Below are 18,159 nucleotides of genomic sequence, written 5' to 3'. Positions count from 1 at the left end.
TGTTCTCGGCTTTGAACAAGGCCCGCGCCGGCTACGGAAGACACTCACCCCTCTCCAACGGTTATTTACATCAACAGGCTATATATGTTCACTCTCATCGACTTCCCACTGCCCAAAATCTCGTTCCGGAGAGCCCACGCCGGTGCGTACCCTGTCCTCTCCTTCCTCAACTTCGTTACTCTGCCTTAGACTGAACATCAAGCGCCAGCGACTGCTGCAAGAGGCCCATACATCATGTTCGACCGTGTGAGTCCTACGCTGTGGGCTGCTGACTCTGCTAGTCCTGGCGGACTTGCGGGCTCAACTCGTACGTGAGACTCGAAGGCAAGTATCATCTCGGAAATCGATATACAGAGAGCTGAAGCGCTGAAAAGGATAGATACTAAGATACATAGCCGAGAGGTGTGGGCGCATCATCAAGGTCCTAACCTGTCATGCATGGCGGCGTTCATAATTCACTATTCAAAGCGGAAACATTGCCTTCCGTCCAAGATCACACCATTGAGAAGGTTCGATATGTCTATTTAGCTGCGCTGTAACGCAATGAACAAGGATGACATTGGCTTCACAACGTCTGTGGACAAATGCGTACCTTTCTAGACCTCGCCGAGATAGCTCAGTTGGGAGAGCAACAGACTGAAGTTCAACCAGGTTCCTGGATCTGAATTCTGGAGGTCGGGCGTTCAATCCGCCCTCTTGGCATTCGCTTTTGTCGTTACTGAGCTTTTTTCATGTAGGCGAGGCGCAAAACAATCGCGGAGGTCGCTGGAAGACCGCGAAAGCGGTCTGAGACGTAGCGTGCAGTTGTGGGACGGCGGTGTATAATTAGGCGCCCGTCGACGCGCGAATATGATACGAGAAAGTTCAAGTTGAAGACGCACACACGAAATACTGTGGACATAATCACGCTCAGAAACAGCTACGCGTTTTTATAATGTTTGTGGTACTTCTCGTGTGACTACACACCGACTCAGTCCTGCAGTTTTCCAGGACAGCGATCAACTATCCGACTTCGGAGGCCCGGAGTGTCGCACATGCATGTTCTGGCTACTCAGCGACGTGACCAAGTCCGAGTTCCCAAGCATTAGACACGCACGGCGAGAGGCAGCACCAAGTCGAGTCACTCGGACGTTTGAAATTTCGCACTGTCCTTCGAGGACGGTACCTGACCGGCTTTTGCATGGCGCAGCAGGATCGGCGGCGGATCGCATCGATGTTGTAACGCTGAAGATGGTGGCCACGGCTTGGAAGGTCACCAAATTCAGCTACGGCACCAGTCTGCGAGGAAGCTAGGTTTAGGATTGGAGCGGTTAGCAGAAGAGGGACACCGGTGGTGAGGTTTAGTGTGCTCCATACTTCGAATCGTGCACATTCAAGTTGTGGCATCATCGTTCGCTAATCGCGGAGTAGAGTATAGATGATAACTACTTTATGAGTATATTGCACAGGGAACGTACGAATGTCTGCGCACATACAGGCGATTAAAAACGCATCGGTTGCCGCATCGAGGTTCACGGCGGGAGCTATCTCCAACGCGCTTCCCTCAGAGGCCAGCCAGCACATCCCCGGTAATGCGTGAGATCTCCACAAATGCGTCAACGAGAGCGGGTACGACAAACGGCGCCCTGCACTCTCGGTGGATGTCCGCCACGGCGGCTGCGGCTAGCTCGCGCTGCTGCCGTTCGTCCCGAAGTGCGTGTTCCGCTGCTTTCCGGGCTTCGTACTCGGTTCGTAGCTGAGCGCGGAGTTCTGCAGGACAAACATGAACATAATGCATGGAACGAGAGGCAGGACTCACTTGAGATCACATCACTCGGCGCCAGCCAGGCGGTTTTAGAGCCACCGACGGCTGGCTTTGTAGCGGAAGGTTCAGGCGCGGGCCTTGACCCCAATCGCTTCAGATGCTCTTCCAAAACGGTTTCGCGGGCAGCGAGGGCGGCGATCTCCCGCCGAACGTCCCATATCTCGCGCGTGAGACTACTGGCGCTGCCGTTCTGCGTAGCCGAGCTCGAGTTAGTCGCGGCGCTCGGCGTCGACAGGATGGAGGGCGCAGATGATGACACGCTTGAGAGGGAAGGGTTTAGGGCGGGCGCATAGGGGGTGGTTCGTGAGGCAGATGTAGCATAGTGACGATGATGATCGAGGACGACGTCTCGTTCTTCGACTTTGACCTTGGTGTCGGCTAGCGTCTTGCTGTCTGTGCTCGTCGCGAGAGGTTTGGGCTCGTCCCAGAGTGACGGCTTTGTTGTGGTGAGCCGCGAAGGATCCGGAAGGACGGAGGTAGACGGAAACCCTCTATTGTTTGACTGTTGGGTACCAGAAGGTGCTGACGAGTCAAACATTGAGTTGCAGAGCTTACTCGATGTCTGTACCTCATGACCTGTGTAAAATATGAGCGACGGATGTATGCCGCAGAATCGCGTGTCAATGCTGCGTGTATCATCATGCCGAGAACTACTTGCCTTGTCGCGACGGAGCTGCGCTTGACTGGCCGGGGCGAGCAATCGGTGAAGCTGCTGCCCTCGCAAGAGCGATAGACTTCGGCGCACTTGGTGCCTTTCCGAAGGTATGTGACCGCCCTGCGTGAGCAGATGACTGCCATGTCTGAGGAGTGTATCCAGGCGGATGCTTCACGCGCGGTGCAGTGATCCAGTGCGCTTTGCCAGCACCCCTATAGCAAAACACATATGATAATAGAGAAACCATTGAAAGAGAGCAGTGTACTACTCACAGTGAAGACAACCCGAGCATGGATCTGACAAAACAGCGATGGTGAATGTCGCATAGAGGGCAGCTGCACCACCACTCACATGGACAGAGTGAGCAAACAGCCTGCGTCGATGACCTCAAAGGCGGCAGAGATAGACTTTTGTAAATACTGAATGTAATGAGGCATCAAATACACCGGTATTCATTTCAGCCGATAGCAACGATGGCACGCACGCTGCCCTCATCGACCGACCACATACACTTGATGATCCCTGACTTCCAGGCACACGCGCACTCCTCGGGTGCGGGTAGTCCGAGGAATGCAAGATCGCTGTTCAGGAACTCGGCCAAATACACGGCCACGTCGTCTTGGTGCTTCTTCATCCGTTGTGTCTTCTCGCCTTTGTAGTGCACAAACACTGTGATCATGGTTGCCTTCTCAATAAGTTCACCTACACAGAGCTTTAGCTTTCCCATGTGAGGATGGCCAAGCGCACCGCATCTGACCTCAGTTGAATACGTGGGAATGTTTAGCAGTCACTGCTCCGAGTCGGGGACGCTTGTCCAGCGACACGTATCTACTCCTCGACGGATCGGTTTCAGCCTAGTAGCATACTGGCCAGCGTGTCAGTGCACTTAAAACGTTACTATACTCGCGAAGGCACTCACTTCAATCGGCTCTGCGACTCATGCGACTCATGCGTGCAATTTGAGGAGGTGTGACAGTGTGCCACGCGGTGCTACGCGTTGAGACCACGTGAATGTGACACACGCGTCGCTGCCCTTCCGGACTCCGAGTCCTCGTTTACAAGATCCTCGCCCGTTCTACTTATCTCCCCCCCCACTGACGAATGCATCTCATCCGCTCATTCACTCTTGTTGACTACGACTAAGCGACTTTGGCGAACCGTGGTCCGTGGATAATCTGGAATTCCCCAACTGGCCTTTTCACACAGACGGCGACACCAATGATTACTGTGTACGTCCTGCTAGATTGTCCCGAACTCTTGAATGAGATCTTCAGCTAGTAATTTGACATGCGTAGCACTCTCAGGCGACCACGACTCAGTGTTACTGTCAGCAATTAACTCCAACGCCGAGCTGGCGGGCAAGACTTTACGATCATGCGCTGCAGTCTGGACATCCTCTAGGGCTGTCTCTATGACCTCGACTCGCTGCTTGGCCCATGGAAGCGCAAAGGGTCAATAAGGAGGCGGGAAAGGGAACTGGTCCTCATAGCGACCAGCTTCATTTATGTGCGATACATGTTCTCTACGTGTAATCTTTGACCTGACATCTCCTCAGTTCCCCCGCAACATCGTGAAAGATGTGTCGTGTCTACCAACGGTCCCAACCGGTCTCCCGTCGATGTTGCCCGCTCTCGGCCAAGAGCAGCCCCTCTCACGTCTGCGCCAGGCGAGCTGGTACCTGTACTCCGTCCTCGAGGACGGCCTTCTACTCCTGATTACCCTGTTCACTTCCCACTTGCTCGACGTGCAGCTCTGGATGCGGTGTACAGCCAGATGTACGGGTACCCGACAGACGAATCGCAAGCACGACTCGGAGCGGGTTCTGGCCTCGCAGGCTCATCTGTCGGACCGTATGGCGGCGAAGATCGTGGAAGCGGCGCCAAGACTTGGCGTGGTTCCGGGTGTGCAAGTGAGCTGTCCTGTTCACTGTCGCCATACAGCGCCGAGGTTCGAGCTGGTGGTCGTTCTCCCCGATCTCATGGATCTCGCAGTTGTCAATCAAGCATACGCGTGAGCTTGTTCTCACCTGGTGGCGACTACAAGGTGCTGTTCCCGCATTTGCGGTCTCTCGATGTCTGTGCTCCAATGGCGTCTTCTCAATGCTTTAGTAGAGGCCTTCAACCGTCCGAAATTGTGGCCCTGCTCTCTGAGACCTCACCCCTCTGGATCGGCAGTAGCGGTGAACGTCACAGAGATGTTCCCGTGGGTTTTCTCGCATTTTTGCCTCCATCCGCGGATCTTCACGCTTTCCAGGTCCCCAAAGGCGCGACCCATGCGCATGATCTCGGAACATTCTTGGAAGCCACTTCCAAGAATGTCCCGAGATCATGATTGCGATGCTGAAGGCCTGGCTCTATCTGCGCGCGCTCAAGATGACGATCCTCGAAGAACTGCCGGGCAACTTCAACGAGTACCTGCCATTCCCCGTGATGCATGTCAACCCGCGAGATATGACGTTCCTGCCTAGTCCCTCGCTGCAGACCCTGCTAGTGATTGCTCGGTGGTGCCTCGGTCTGTGCGGGCTGGACATACCGCGCTCTGCTCCGACACAGCCTCCGACCAATCTATCCTCGACAAGTATCATATTATGTGATAGCGGAGGAGTTACGTCTGCGTCTGCACCACACAACTCCGCGCCGTACGTCCGCTCGCACCTAACTTACATCCCATCCAACTTACCCAGAACACCACCCTCCGCAGATGGCACGCTCCCCGCATTTCATCGCTGACTGCCCTCCAAAGCACGTGCCCACCGCGGGCTCAACAAAACGCAAGACTCCCCGGACTACCCTGGGCGCAGACAAGATGAGGTGTAGGAGCACGGAGCGCGAGCGCACCTGTGCAGCAGATCGACCAAGCCCGGAAGACCTCGAAAGCCCGGCCGACGGTGGCGTCTGCCCCGCCCGGAGTGACTAGTGGGACCCGGAAACTCGTCACTTTTTGATGTGACGGTGGACTCGTCCTTCAATGAATTATTGAAGTGTCGGGTTGCTAACGGCGACTGAGGCCTCTCGTTGTACTTCAGCCGGTACGAGTGCGATTATACTTTGTAAGGAGGCTTTCTACCGGACGAATGAATCCGCAGTCTACCAATGTTACCCATCTCGTCCCCATGCTGAGCCGCATGAGGCTACACTGGAAGGCCTCTCTGAGCTAAGCGATAGTCCAATGCTTCGCGCGCTGAGGGTGAACGTTAAACTGCACTTGATTCGGGTAGTCTACATCGCTCGCAGTGTGCATGTCCGTGAGTAGCCGAGCTAGCAGGGCCGGCGATGTCCACGACATTGATAGTCGTGTCGCGCCCGGCTGGGATACCTGCTCCGTGCTCCGTGCACCGTGCTCCGCGTGAAGGACTTGCAGACCGCGGTGTCGATGCCTCCGGACCGGACGCAACCGAGCGCAGCACCTCCACCGGACTCATCCCGCTCAAGCACACGCAGCACACCACGCTACGCGGACCACCAGCCCCCCGACCGCACACGTATGTACGTCCGGGCGGGGAGCAAGCCACTGGCAGCGAGACGACTCCGACTCCGAGTCCGCAGTCCGTCCATCCACAGGGAGTCGACAAGCTGGCTCCCCACAGGTCGCCCGGATCGACTCAGACTCAGACGCGACTCCATCCTCCATCCTCCGTCCTCCACCCGCGAGTCCGCCTCCGCCTCCGAGCTCCCAACGCTAGCCACAGCCCCGCCTGCCGGCCGGCCCCGCCCTCCTCGTCTCGCGGACGCAGAGCCACTGGCACTCCCGCTAGAGGGAAAAGTCGGAGAAAAACACCGGGGGGGGGGGGGGGGGGAGGGCAGTCGCAGGAGAGATGCCAGTGCCAGTGCCAGTGCAGCGGCCAGGGTCGCACTCCGAGCCCATGCGGATGGCGCCGACTCGGAAAGAGGACTGGAGGTTGGTCGTCGGTGCAGGAGACTCGGAGGGGTACTGCCAGCGACTGACTGGCGCCTGGTCGATGTGGCTCTGCCTCGTCCCGGGTCCGGGCCGTCCTCGTAGTTCGTGGTTCGTGGTTCGTGGTTCGTGGGCAGCCAAATGACGGTCGACAGAGCGTGCGCGCCCGACCAGCTTCCGTCCCTGTGGGCAGAGACGCACTGGCACTGGCACTGGCCAGGTGCGCCGGTGGAAAAAAACAAAACAAACAGAAATCTTCGAACCCCGGGCCCGGGCCCAGGGCGTGGTCGCGCTTCGCTGGCATCGACGGTCGGATGGACACGGGCGTCGCGCGAGGTACCTCGCCAACGCCAACGCCAACGCCGTCGCCGTCGCCCGCCCGCAGGCCTCAGGCTCCAAGCAGCAATGGGAGCGGGAACCCGAAGAATGCGCGGGACGAGCCACAGGCAGCGCGTGTCCACTGTTCGCCCGCCGCCCGCCTGAGCTCGAGACCTAGAGTGCGCGCACGGACTGGCCGGGCTGTGACTTGCCAGTGCCGGTGTCCCGGTCAGTACTACCAGTACAAAGTTAGTATCAGTGGCAGTGGCAAGTGCGCTCCGAGTCCGAGTCGAGAGTCGAGAATCGAGAGTCGAGAATCGAGAGTCGAGAATCGAGAATCGAGAATCGAGACTGGAGGCCCGGGAGGGGTCGCCTGCGACAGCCGAGCCCGTACTCTCCGCGTCTCCACACTCCATCCACGGGGCTCCTCCCCAGCGGAGAGAAAGCAGCAGAGACCCGGGGCGTCCTCGGAGTCGGCGCCCTCGTGAAACTGGAGCGCCCCGCTCGCCGACGTCACGGTGCGCTCGTACCGTCTCCTCTAAGTTCAAGTTCCTGTCGAGTTCCACGACATCGTCGGCGCTGCGAAACGGCTGGTGCGTCGTCGTCGTCGTCGTCGTCGTCGTCGTCGTCATCGTCGTCGTCGTCGTCGTCGGTGCACCCCCGGGAGAGCGCCCGCTTGCGACGCGAGCGGGTCCGAGTCGTTGGGCGGTGGCAGTGGTACACCCGCTTGAGATCAACTTGAAGTTCCCGTGCGCAGCGGGAGCGGGACGTGTCGGCCGTCGTAAGTTGTCGTCGGACGGCGCAGTCTCAGAGTCGCTCACGCGCCCGGGACCCTGATCTGCCGCTTGCGGCTTGCGTGCTGTTGGGCGGGGATACGCAGGGGAGTCTGCGGCGGTGCGTGGGTAGGCGGAGAGGACGGACTCGGACGCGTTCCACACGTTCCTCCGCGTCCGCGTCGCTGCGCACCAACTTGAGCTTGAACGCCGGGATGCACGCCACCCCGCCCCTGTGCCCCCTCGCCTGGGCGGCACGGAGTCCTGTGACCTGTCGACAGAACGAGCGCGAGTCGGGCGTGGGCTCGAGCGGCGACTTGGATGCGGATGCGGACGGTCGTCCACTCGAGCTGCAGGCAGGACTGCCAGTGCACTGCGCGGGGAGTCGGCGGGGGCGCGGGGAGTCGGGACGTGCGGGGCCGCGAAGGTGAAGCTTTGGCTGTGAAGTGGCACTGGGGGTGCGCCTTTTGGGAGGAGGAGAGAGGAGGAGAGGGTGTTGGGACGCGAGGCCTCCGGGCCACTCTTGTGGTGTGTGGTCGAGGTCCGGGTCGTCGGAAGCGACTCGGAAGATCGCGTACGGCAGCGGCGAGGTAGTCGTTCTGGCTGGAACGAAGACGGGCTTGCAGAGATGGACTGGGCGTAGGGTAGGAAGCTGGAGCGGTTGAGGTGGTGAGACAGGGCAGTGGGCGGGTGCAGGTAGGACGCACCACTGGCACGCGCTCTCGTAGGCGTAGAGCCATATACTGGCAGCGAGTTCAACGTCGTTCCGCGGACAGCGTGCGACGGTTGGGGAGCGGCGGCAGGCGATGCATACAGAAGGCTCCGCGATGACGCGGACGGACGTCTACTGCACACAGGGTCCGCGCGCATGGGCACCGCACTGAGGACGCGAAGCTGCAAGAAGGTGTCAGAGAGCACGGCCGGGCCAAAGGACGAGTGGACAGCGCAAGTGCCGTCGAAGCTGTCAAAAAGCGACGCGTTTCCAGGCCCCACTTGTCACTCCGCCGGCGGGGCACACACCAGCATGCCCACCGTCCGCGCGTGGTCTGGGATCCCTGCACGGGTCGCCCCCCGTCGTCAGCCAGCACCTTCCGCGCAGTCTTGCGATGCGTCTGGCCCGCGGTGCACGAGTGGTGCGAGGAACAGCCAGGGACGCAATGTGCGCGACTCGGAGGGGCATCTGCGGAGGGCCAGAAGGGGTCTTGTGGGCGCCCGGGGCAGCGCTGTGGGACGTGGGAGGGCGGAGGCATTCCCCGGCTATCGCGGGGCAGATCTCGGGCGATCGGGCGTCGTTTCGGTATTGCTCCCGTCCGCACAGTGCCTCACACCACGCACAGCATCGTCCTCTTCGCACACACGCACACCCCCTCGCATACAGTCCGGTTGGGCACGCGTGTGTTGGCGCGGCAGCAGAGCCACGGAGAAGGGTTTCAGCCCAGGTATGACTCCTCTTTCAGTGACTCACTGCATGCGCGTCGCATGTCCGTGCCGCAGTCCTGCTACCCACGCTCGTCGAACCGGGCGCGAGAGCACCGGCTGACTTCCTCGGAGCCAGGACGCCGGCTGCTGGGATGGTCGTTGTACACGCACGTCCCTGACGCCAACCACCCGACTCCGCAGATCCCAGGGCACGGGGGGTGAGTCCGAGTCGCAGCCCTACCACCTACCCCCTGCACGGCCCTACCTGCGCATACACTCACGTTCTCCCTGCAGCGCATGCCCCGCGTGTCCGATAGCGCTTCAAGTTCCTCGCACCGCGTCCTGTTGGGTGTAGCAGCAGAGCCCGCATACAACCGTGCACGTGGACGCGTACGTCGCCCTACCTGTGCCCGGCCCCAGACTCAGGCCCCACGTATGTTCTCTCGATATCTTCCTTCAAGTTGCCGAGGGTCAGTGTTCCCCAGGCCTTATATGCGCTCATCCATCTTTGATCCCAAGACCTCCTTCGCGCCAGGTTATCATCCGTAGAGCGACATCCCAGCCCCCGACTAACCCCACACCAGTCCGACTCGATCCCAACCTCGATCCCGCCTCCATCGCCCCCGCTCTCACCGATGGCTTGTCAAGTCGGTCAGGAAACCACAAGCGCAGTAGCCCGTTCCCACTGGTCGCGACGACGCACACCTGAACCGTCGACAAGTTGGCAGCCGTCCCCACCAGACGCGGATCGGAGGACTGACATCGGAGCAGTGGGGGCTTCAAGTTGGTCGTGGGATGGCGCGTGTAGGAACCGCCCAGACAGGGATATGATGCGCGACCAGTCCAGTCAGAGACTCGGAGGCGGGACTGCTGGTAGAGTATTGATATACCCCGTTCGAACGCCGCGGTGTGAAGGCTACTAGTACACACGGACATGCACATTGCGCGCGGTGTACATAGACCACCCGGACCCAGTGCAGTACGTGCCCAGGCCCCATACACTGTTCACTGCCAGCGCGCGGAGCGTTGGACTATCACTCAGCGCAGAAACCCCTGGCAGTGCAGCCTCATGCGGCTCAGCACCGCGGCGCCGATACGGGTACCAACCAGTAGCATTCCTAGACTCCAAACTCATTTGTTCGGTAAGTACTACTAGAGAGCCTCCTCCAAGCCACAAAGCATCCGCCGCCATTACTATAGCACCCCGGCACTTCAAGCTTCAAGCCTCAAGCTTCGAAGTCCAGTGAACGCGTCCACCGGCCTGTCCGGGAACAAAAAGTGACGTGTTTCCGGGTCCCACTAGTTGCGCCGGGCGGGGCAGACGCCACCGTCGGCCGGGCTTTCGAGGTCTTCCGGGCGTGGTCGGTCTCAGGTTGCACGGATGCGGCTGCTGGGCCGTGCTGCTACACCTCGTTTTGTCTGCCGCCGGGGCGGTCCGCGGAGTCTTGCGTTTCGTTGGGCCCGCGGTGCGCACGTGCGGGTGGAGGGCGGTCAGCGATGGAATGCGCGGGGAGTACGGGTGTGGGGGTGGCGTTCAATGTTCACGGTCAACGGTCAACGTTCAACGTTCAGGTTGGATGGGACGGAGGTGCGAGCGGACGGACGGCGCGGAGCTGTGTGACGCAGACGCAGAGGCTGCTCCTCTGCTTTCACTGAAACCGATGCTCGTCGAGGACAGATCGGTCGGAGGCTGTGTCGGTTCGCCTATAAGTAGAGCAGATCTAGAGTAAGCAGAGTACGCGAACCGCACCCATACACTGGGTAGGGGCGACGACCGACGCGACGCCTTGATCAATCGACAAGGACGAGTCAGTAAAGAGGGCGTGCGAGTCAGACTCGGACGGCGCTCCGCCCTTACCTAGTGCCGCAGAACGGTGGGTCGTGTTTGAGTCCGACCAGTACCAAGTCGCCCACTGGCAGACGTCACATCGTTGGCTTGGAGCTACCCTCTGGCACAGACTGGCTGGCAAGACCCGACAGCTGCAGTGCCTTCTTCGGGCGTACATGGAGGGATAGAGAATGAGCCCGAGCAGGACGATAGAGGTGGCGACGTACCAGGGTCCGCAGCGAAAGTGTGGTGGGAGAGGCTTGCCTCGCAGCGCATCATGCGCACCATACCATACCGTGTCGACGGAAATCGAGTCAAGCATGCAGTAGGCGTAGTGCTAGAATCACAAAGCCTTTGGCGGCAGTGACCCGGGCTGCTAGGTATCAGATGCACGTCAAGACCCCAGCTACGGCCAGACGAATGCGAGAGCACTCGCCTTGATGAGACCCGGCCCTTGGAAGGCCACTGCTCCTCCGGTGTCAGAATCCAGTGAGCAAGTCAGGCATGTTTGCAACGGCGTACGTCACACAACTCTGCAGCACATGCCGCGCGGAGACTGACAGTCAGACACACAGGAGAGACGAAATGGGGAAGGAATTCGGAGTGTACACATCAAGGACGCCGGATACAGGTATGTTCTACGGTGAATAGCAATGTACAAGATCACGTCAAGTCCTCAAGTAGCGGATCATCAGTTGTAGCGGATCATCAGTTGATCATGATGGGCGCAAGCGGGTCCCGCCCTGGCACCTCCTCGTCCCACACACCCAGCCAGTTGTACACTTCCGCCTCCTTCGAGACGAGATTGATCGCGTCCCAGACTGCCTGCTTGTCCGCGGCCTTGCGCGTTTTGACCGACCAGAACCTCGCGACAGGCAGGTTGACCGGCGGCCCCGTGTACGCCTTCGGGAGGTGAAAGACTTCGACCACCGGTATCTCCAGCACGCGCAGATCAGGGCACCACCGAGGAATCTCCAGCAGGGTCTGCAGCGAGGGACTAGGTATCAACCCCAGGTCCACCCAGCCGACCTCTAATGCGGCGGCCGTCTCGTACTCGTAAAAATCGCCTGGTACTTCTTCGAGGAGCGTCAACTTGAGTGAGCGTAGACAGGGCCAGGCCTTGAACATCGAATCCAAGGACAAGCCGTCCCTCCAGAACCTCGGACACCCAGAGAGCTCGACAGACCTGAGATACCGCAGCTGAGACAGGACGCGCACGGCAGTAGCGGCGAGCGGCACAGAGACGTCCGCTTCGAGTTCGGCGTATTTTTGCCTCCATCCACGGACCTTCACGCTTTCCAGGGTCCCAAAGGCGCGGACCATGATCTCGAAACATTCCTGAAGGCGGTCTGTGCCACATGAGGGATGAGGTCTCACAGAGCAGTGCCGCAGCTTGGGACAGTCGACAGTCGCCAGCAGAGCGTTGAGAGAATCCACAGGAGCATAGACCTCGAGAGACCGCAGTTGCGGGAACAGCACCTTGCAGCCGCCACCCGGGAGAATGCACTCGCGGGTACAGTTGATTGTCAACTCCGAGAGGTTGCGGAACCACGAGAGGATGGCCAAAGCCCTGAACCCCGGCGCTGGTGCACTCGAGTCAGAGGAGCCACGACGGAGACCACGTCAACTCACTGCAGATCCGGATCCGAGTCAAGTCCGGCGCCGCTTCCGTAATCTTGATGGCCATTTGGTCCGACACATGGTCGCGCGACCCCAGTGCCCGCTTGATTTTGCGCATCATCCCTTCCAAGTGCTCCGGGCCATACACCGCGTTCCAGTGCTGCACGTCGAGGAAACGGAGAGTGGGAGGAATGAGCAGGAGGAGGTCGACCTCATAGACCGAGCCGAGGTACCAGATCGCCCGGCGCAAGCGCGGGAGGAGCGGTCGCCCGCCGGCCATGGAGGAGAGCGAGCGCCAGATGGTCATATGAACGGCAGACCGGTTAAGCCCGTTGGTAGAGACGACGCGCCGTGCATGATGCTGGAACCGCGCGAAACGCTCGTGAGAGAGCTTGTCTGTTAGGATCTGACGACAGCTCAAGTATGCGACTACCCGTAAAGAAGAGTGGAACGCACTTGGATGGGGTCGTCTTTGCTGTCCAATACATTCTCCGCCCACTTCCTCTGTTTCCTGTGCTTCCACGTCCCGAGCAGCGCGAGCAGCGGGTCAAGGTTGTCGAGGTGACTCCAGAGGACGTCGAGCGCAGGCTCGTACAGCGCCTTGCCCGCCAGCGCGGTGTTGACGAGAGTCGGATTCCATTTGTTCCTGACGGCAGCCTCGGGATCGTATTCGCCTGAGGAGTCAATGCGCGTGGCAAAGTGACTGAAGATCTCGTCCATGAGTTCGCGACAGTTGAGAATCCGGGCAGCCATGATAATTGAATAGATATGAACTGGTCTGAGGCTAGAGAGTTCACAGATATGATCAAATTTCGCGCAGGTTTCGTTGAGTCGAAGTGCAAGCGAAATAAAGAGATGAGGGGATGAGCTGGTGGTGGTACGAGACCAAGCGCGTTTGCCGCCGTTGTGAAAGCGTTCAAGTCGAACATCGCCCCGAACTAAAGCCACGTGACTATGTAGATGCTCGCGGTGCCAAATACTAGTATTGGCACTGATGTCTACGCTATACTAGTACCATACACAAATGTAGGAGATGGCGAACCGCGTAGTTCGACTCGGAGCATCGTGTGTAATATAGCAAGCGGTCGGCGTAGTGTCGTGCATACATCTTCCTACTAGGGATTTCTAGAAAGACAGCGAATGATAACATCACCGTTGACGTTGACGTTGAGACCTCGCACAAACACAACGTACTCTTATGGTATGGCCACGAACTCCAAGGTAGACAGACTGCCCCTTTTGAACATACCACCCGGCCGTTCGGGGTCATCACAATTTCAAGCGTCGTCGCGACAACGTGCACATCGCCTGAACCGTCGATAGGTAAGTCACAATTGTCAGCCGCCCCCACCAGATCGACTGCGGAGGACTGAGGTCGAGGCAGTGCACGCTCCGGAGGCTTGGTCGTCCGACGGCGCGCGTGGAAATCCCCCGGATAGGGACTCGGATGCGCGACCCGTCAGAGAGCCGGGATGCGACTGCTGGTATGCTGAGTATGTTCGAACGCGTGAAGGCTACACACGGAGGGAAATGCACATTCCGGTTGTGAGCGATGTAGGCTCTACCCGAAGGAAGTGCAGTAAGTAGGTGCCAATACATCGCGGCCGTTCACCGTCAGCGCGCGAAGCGTCGAGCTATGATCACTCAGCTCAGAAGCCCTGCCAGTGTAGCCTCATGCGGCTCAGCACCGGGGGGCCGATACGGGTACTAACTAGGAGCATTCCTAGACTCCAAACTCATGTGTCCGGTAAGTACTAGTAGAGAGCCTCCTTCAAGTCACAAAGCATCCGCCGCCATTACTATAGCAACCGGACACTTCGAACGTTCAGTGAACGCGTCCACCGGCCTGTCCGGGAATATTCAAAAAGTGACGTGTTTCCGGGTCCCACTAGTCACGCCGGGCGGGGCAGACGCCACCGTCGGCCGGGCTTTCGAGGTCTTCCGGGCGTGGTCGATCTCAGGTTGCACGGATGCGGCTGCTAGGCCGTGCTGCTACACCTCATTTTGTCTGCGGCCGGGGCGGTCCGGGGAGTCTTGCGTTTCGTTGGGCCCGCGGTGCGCACGTGCTGTTGGAGGGCGGTCAGCGATGAAATGCGCGGTGAGCACGGATGTGGAGGGTGGTCTTCAGGTGAAGTTAGATGGGAATGTGAGTTAGGTGCGAGCGGACGTACGACGCGGAGATGTATGACGCAGATGCTGCTCCTCCGCTATCACAGAATCCGATGCTTATCGACGGATTGGTCGGTTCCCCTGTGGAGCAGAGTACACGACCAGCACCCACCGCGGTACATACACTGGATAGGGGGGACAATCGACACGACACCTTGATCAATAGACAAGGACAAGTTGTAAAGAGGGCGTACAAGTCAGATGGCGCTCCGCCCTTACCTAGTGCCGTGGAACGGTGGGCCGTGTTAGAGTCCGACCAGTACCAAGTCGCCCAGACGTCACGTCGCTGGCACACCTCGAATTGGAAATGCCCTCTGGCGCAGACTGGCTGGCGAGAGTGGGGTAGAGGATGAGCCCGCAGGACAATAGAGGTGGCGACGTACCAGGGTCTGCAACGAAAGTGTGGTAGGTGAGGCTTGTCGTTGTTCGCAGTGCATCATGCGCACCACACCGTGTCGACGGAAATCGAGGTAGCAGGCGTAGTGCTAGAATCACACAGCCTCTGGCAGCAGTGACCCGGACCACTAGGTATCAGATGCACGTCAAGGACCCAGCTACAGCCAGATGAATGAGAGAGCACTCACCGTGATGAGACCCAGCCCTTGCAAAACAACCGCTTCTCTGATGTCAGAATCAGTAAGTAATTCAGTCATGTCTGCAACGGCGTACGTCACAGAACTCTGCAAAACATGCCGTGCGGAGACTGTCAGCCAGACACAGGAAAGATAATACGGGGAAGGATTTCGGAGTATATACATCAAGGACGTCGAATACAGATATGTTCTACGGTGAATAGCAATGTACAAGATCACGTCAAGTCCTCAAGTAGCGGATCATCAGTTGATCATGATGGGCGCGAGCGGGTCCCGCCCTGGCACCTCGTCGTCCGGCACATCCAGCCATTTGTACACTTCCGCCTCCTTCGAGATGAGATCGATCGCGTCCCAGACTGCCTCCTTATCCGCGGACTCGCGCTTTTTGACCGACCAGAACCTCGCGACAGGCAGGTTGACCGACGGCCCCGTGTACGCTCTCGGTAGATGAAAGACTTCGACCACCGGTATCTCCAGCTCGCGCAGGTCAGGGCACCACCGAGGAATCTCCAGTAGGGTCTGCAGCGAGGGACCAGGTATCTCCATCAGGTCTACCCGGGCGATCTGTACTAAGGCGGGTGGCTTGTACTCGTGAAAATCGCCTAGTATTTCATCGAGGACCGTCATCTTGAGTGAGCGTAGACAGGGCCAGGCCTTTAGCATCGAATCCAAGGACAAGCCGAGCATCCAGAACCCCGGGCCACCAGAGAGCTCGACCAACTTGAGAGACCGTAGCTGAGACAAGACGCGCACGACAGTGGCGGTGAATGGCACACAGATGTTCGCATGGTGTTCCTCGTATGTTTGCCTCCATCCGCGGATCTTCACGCTTTCCAGGTTCCCAAATGCGCGAACCATGATATCGAAGCATTCTTGAAGGCGGTCTGCACCGCATGTGGGATGAGGTCTCACAGAGCAGTGTCGCAGTTTGGGACAGTCGACCTTCGCCAGCAGAGCGTTGAGAGAGTCCACAGGAGCATAGACCTCGAGGGATCGCAGTTGCGAGAACAGCACCTTGCAGTCGCCATCCGGGAGAACGCATTCGCGGGTACATTTGATTGACAATTCCGAGAGGTTGCGGAACCATGAGAGGACGGTCAAAGCGTTGAACCTCGGCGCTGGTGCACTCGAGTCAGCTCCCGCAGAGAAGCCACGACGGAGACCACGTCAACTCACTACAGATCCGGATTCCAGCCAAGTCCGGCGCCGCCTCCGCAATCTTCACTGCCATTAGGTCCGACACATGGTCGCGCGACCTCAGTCTCCACTTGAGCTTGCGCTTTGTCCTTTCCGTGTACTCGTACCCCGGGCCGTACACCGCGTCCCAGTGCTCCACGTCGAGGAAGCAGAAAGCGGGAGGGATAAGCAGGAGGAGGTCGGCCTCAAAGACTGAGCGGAGGTACCAGATCGCTCGGCGCAAGCGCGGGAGGAGAGGCCGCCCGCCGGCCATGGAGGAGAGCGAGCGCCAGATGGTCATATGAACGGGAGACCGGTTAAGCCCGTTGGTAGAGACGATGCGCCGTGCATGATGCTGGAACCGCGCGAAACGCTCGTGAGAGAGCCTGTCTGTTAGGATCTGACGATAGCTCAAGTATGCGACTATCCATGAAGAAGAGTGGAACGCACTTGAATGGGGTCGTTTCTGCTGTCCAGTATATTCTCCCCCCACTTCCTCGGTTTCTTGTGCTTCCACGTCCCGAGCAGCGCGAGCAGCGGGTCAAGGTTGTCGAGGTGACTCCAGAGGACGTCGAGTGCAGGCTCGTACAGCGCCTTGCCCGCTAGCGCGGCGTTGATGAGAGTCGGATTCCATTTGTTCCTGACGGCGGCCTTGGGATCGTACTCGCCTGAGGAGTCACTGCGCGTGGCAAAGTGACTGAAGATCTCGTCCATGAGTTCGCGACAGCGTAGAATCCGGGCAGCCATGACAGCTGAATAAATATGAACTGGTCTGAGGCTCTAGAGTTCACAGAGATGACCAGACTTTGCGTAGGTTTCGCTGAGTCGAAGTGCAAGCGAAATAAAGAGATGAGCGGGTGAGGTGGTGGTATGAGAACAAGCGCGTTGTGAAGCGTTCAGATCGAACATTGTGACAGAGAGCCAAGCATCCAATGCAAGTCAATGCAGTACTGCTGCACAGAGCGTGGACGGCTGACGCGATGACATCTAGACAGTGGAATTCGTGTACCCGAGCTCTCAGTTCAGGCCACGTACAAGACAAAGGCAGCGATTTCAAGACGCTGAACGGGTGAACACTGCCACAGTTCAATGTATGGTCGGGGCGCGCGAACTCGAGGCGCCGGCATCGGTAAGTATCAATGGTTACCGCATATCCCAGTGGTTTATGATCAAATTCGAGGATATCTTCGGTGCTTGTCACTCTGCGTCTCGATCCGGCGTGCGCTTGAACTCTCAGCCTGAGGCTGGTGGTTCTCTGGGCGACGAGCCGTGGACTGCAGTGGGATAATGGTCGTGTTACCGCATTTCGTCTACATCGGTGGCTGAGATCCCTGCCCGAAGTACGTGCGAGGTGGACTTATCCCGAACTCATACCACCTCGCACTGGCTTCCGAGTGCGCTAGAGCTCATCGTCAAACTCGTACCAACCACAACACACTGAAGGGTGATCAGAGTGCGCGGGGAGGAGATGCATTGTTGAGGGAGGAAGCAGAGTCCGGGACCCCACTGGTCCGAGGTACGTCCGCGCAAAGTAGCGTTGTTAACGAAGCGCAGCACATGGGATGCTTTGTGTCGCTGACAGTGTCTTTCGGAGCGTAGGCACGGTCGAAAGCTCTAGGAACAATCACTAATCCTTTACTAGGGAGAATCTGGAAGCGTACTCAGAGTAAGTCGGAGTGCTGGACGAAAGAGCAAAACAAAGGGCATCAAAAAGGGACCAACGCCGACTTGTGGACATCCTGTCTTTGGCTGCAGATTCCCCAGCGGCCGCTAAGGAAAGTGCAAACAAATCAGGGCCGTGCTCCGACGGAGGCCAGAAGATATTACTGTGTACGCAGGAAGTACACTACATGTAGCAGCCACCTGTCACCATTGCGCCCTGCTTTGCTTTAACTCTGTCCGGCGGTTCG

General features: G+C 58.7%; 4 protein-coding genes and 1 non-coding gene across 5 annotated transcripts; 1 reads left to right on the top strand and 4 right to left on the bottom strand.

Moving 5' to 3' along the window:
* Window positions 1-605: 605 nt before the first annotated feature.
* Window positions 606-702, top strand: C8Q71DRAFT_t134. Its single transcript has one exon. It is a non-coding gene; the product is annotated as a tRNA-Phe (tRNA).
* Window positions 703-1,418: 716 nt separating this feature from the next.
* Window positions 1,419-2,932, bottom strand: C8Q71DRAFT_275783 (uncharacterized protein). The gene is made up of 5 exons (XM_047917455.1): window positions 2,811-2,932; window positions 2,732-2,755; window positions 2,463-2,671; window positions 1,799-2,380; window positions 1,419-1,749 (listed from the first exon to the last, which is right to left on the bottom strand). Exons 1-5 carry the CDS (start codon window positions 2,894-2,896, stop codon window positions 1,544-1,546), a joined length of 1,107 nt encoding a protein of 368 aa, XP_047775035.1. The 5' UTR covers window positions 2,897-2,932; the 3' UTR covers window positions 1,419-1,543.
* A 4,513-nt stretch (window positions 2,933-7,445) lies between these two features.
* C8Q71DRAFT_275697 (uncharacterized protein) lies at window positions 7,446-8,432 on the bottom strand. The gene is made up of 2 exons (XM_047917454.1): window positions 8,152-8,432; window positions 7,446-8,096 (listed from the first exon to the last, which is right to left on the bottom strand). Exons 1-2 carry the CDS (start codon window positions 8,312-8,314, stop codon window positions 7,489-7,491), a joined length of 771 nt encoding a protein of 256 aa, XP_047775034.1. The 5' UTR covers window positions 8,315-8,432; the 3' UTR covers window positions 7,446-7,488.
* A 2,967-nt stretch (window positions 8,433-11,399) lies between these two features.
* On the bottom strand, window positions 11,400-13,195 carry C8Q71DRAFT_910353 (uncharacterized protein; the record flags this gene model as incomplete). Its single annotated transcript, XM_047929086.1, has 3 exons — window positions 12,768-13,195; window positions 12,324-12,717; window positions 11,400-12,274 (listed from the first exon to the last, which is right to left on the bottom strand). The coding sequence occupies exons 1-3, from the start codon at window positions 13,062-13,064 to the stop codon at window positions 11,400-11,402; spliced, it is 1,566 nt and encodes a 521-aa protein (XP_047775033.1). The 5' UTR covers window positions 13,065-13,195.
* Window positions 13,196-15,316: 2,121 nt separating this feature from the next.
* On the bottom strand, window positions 15,317-16,996 carry C8Q71DRAFT_910352 (uncharacterized protein; the record flags this gene model as incomplete). Its single annotated transcript, XM_047929085.1, has 3 exons — window positions 15,317-16,191; window positions 16,250-16,649; window positions 16,700-16,996. The coding sequence occupies 3 exons, from the start codon at window positions 16,994-16,996 to the stop codon at window positions 15,317-15,319; spliced, it is 1,572 nt and encodes a 523-aa protein (XP_047775032.1).
* Between the last annotated feature and the right edge of the window lie 1,163 nt (window positions 16,997-18,159).

The sequence above is a fragment of the Rhodofomes roseus genome, assembly GCF_022264815.1.
Source record: "Rhodofomes roseus strain CIRM-BRFM 1785 chromosome Unknown C8Q71scaffold_23, whole genome shotgun sequence".
NCBI lineage: Eukaryota > Fungi > Basidiomycota > Agaricomycetes > Polyporales > Fomitopsidaceae > Rhodofomes > Rhodofomes roseus.
The sequence above is the reverse complement of the archived record's forward strand: the minus strand, read 5'-3'. Positions and strand labels throughout refer to the sequence as shown.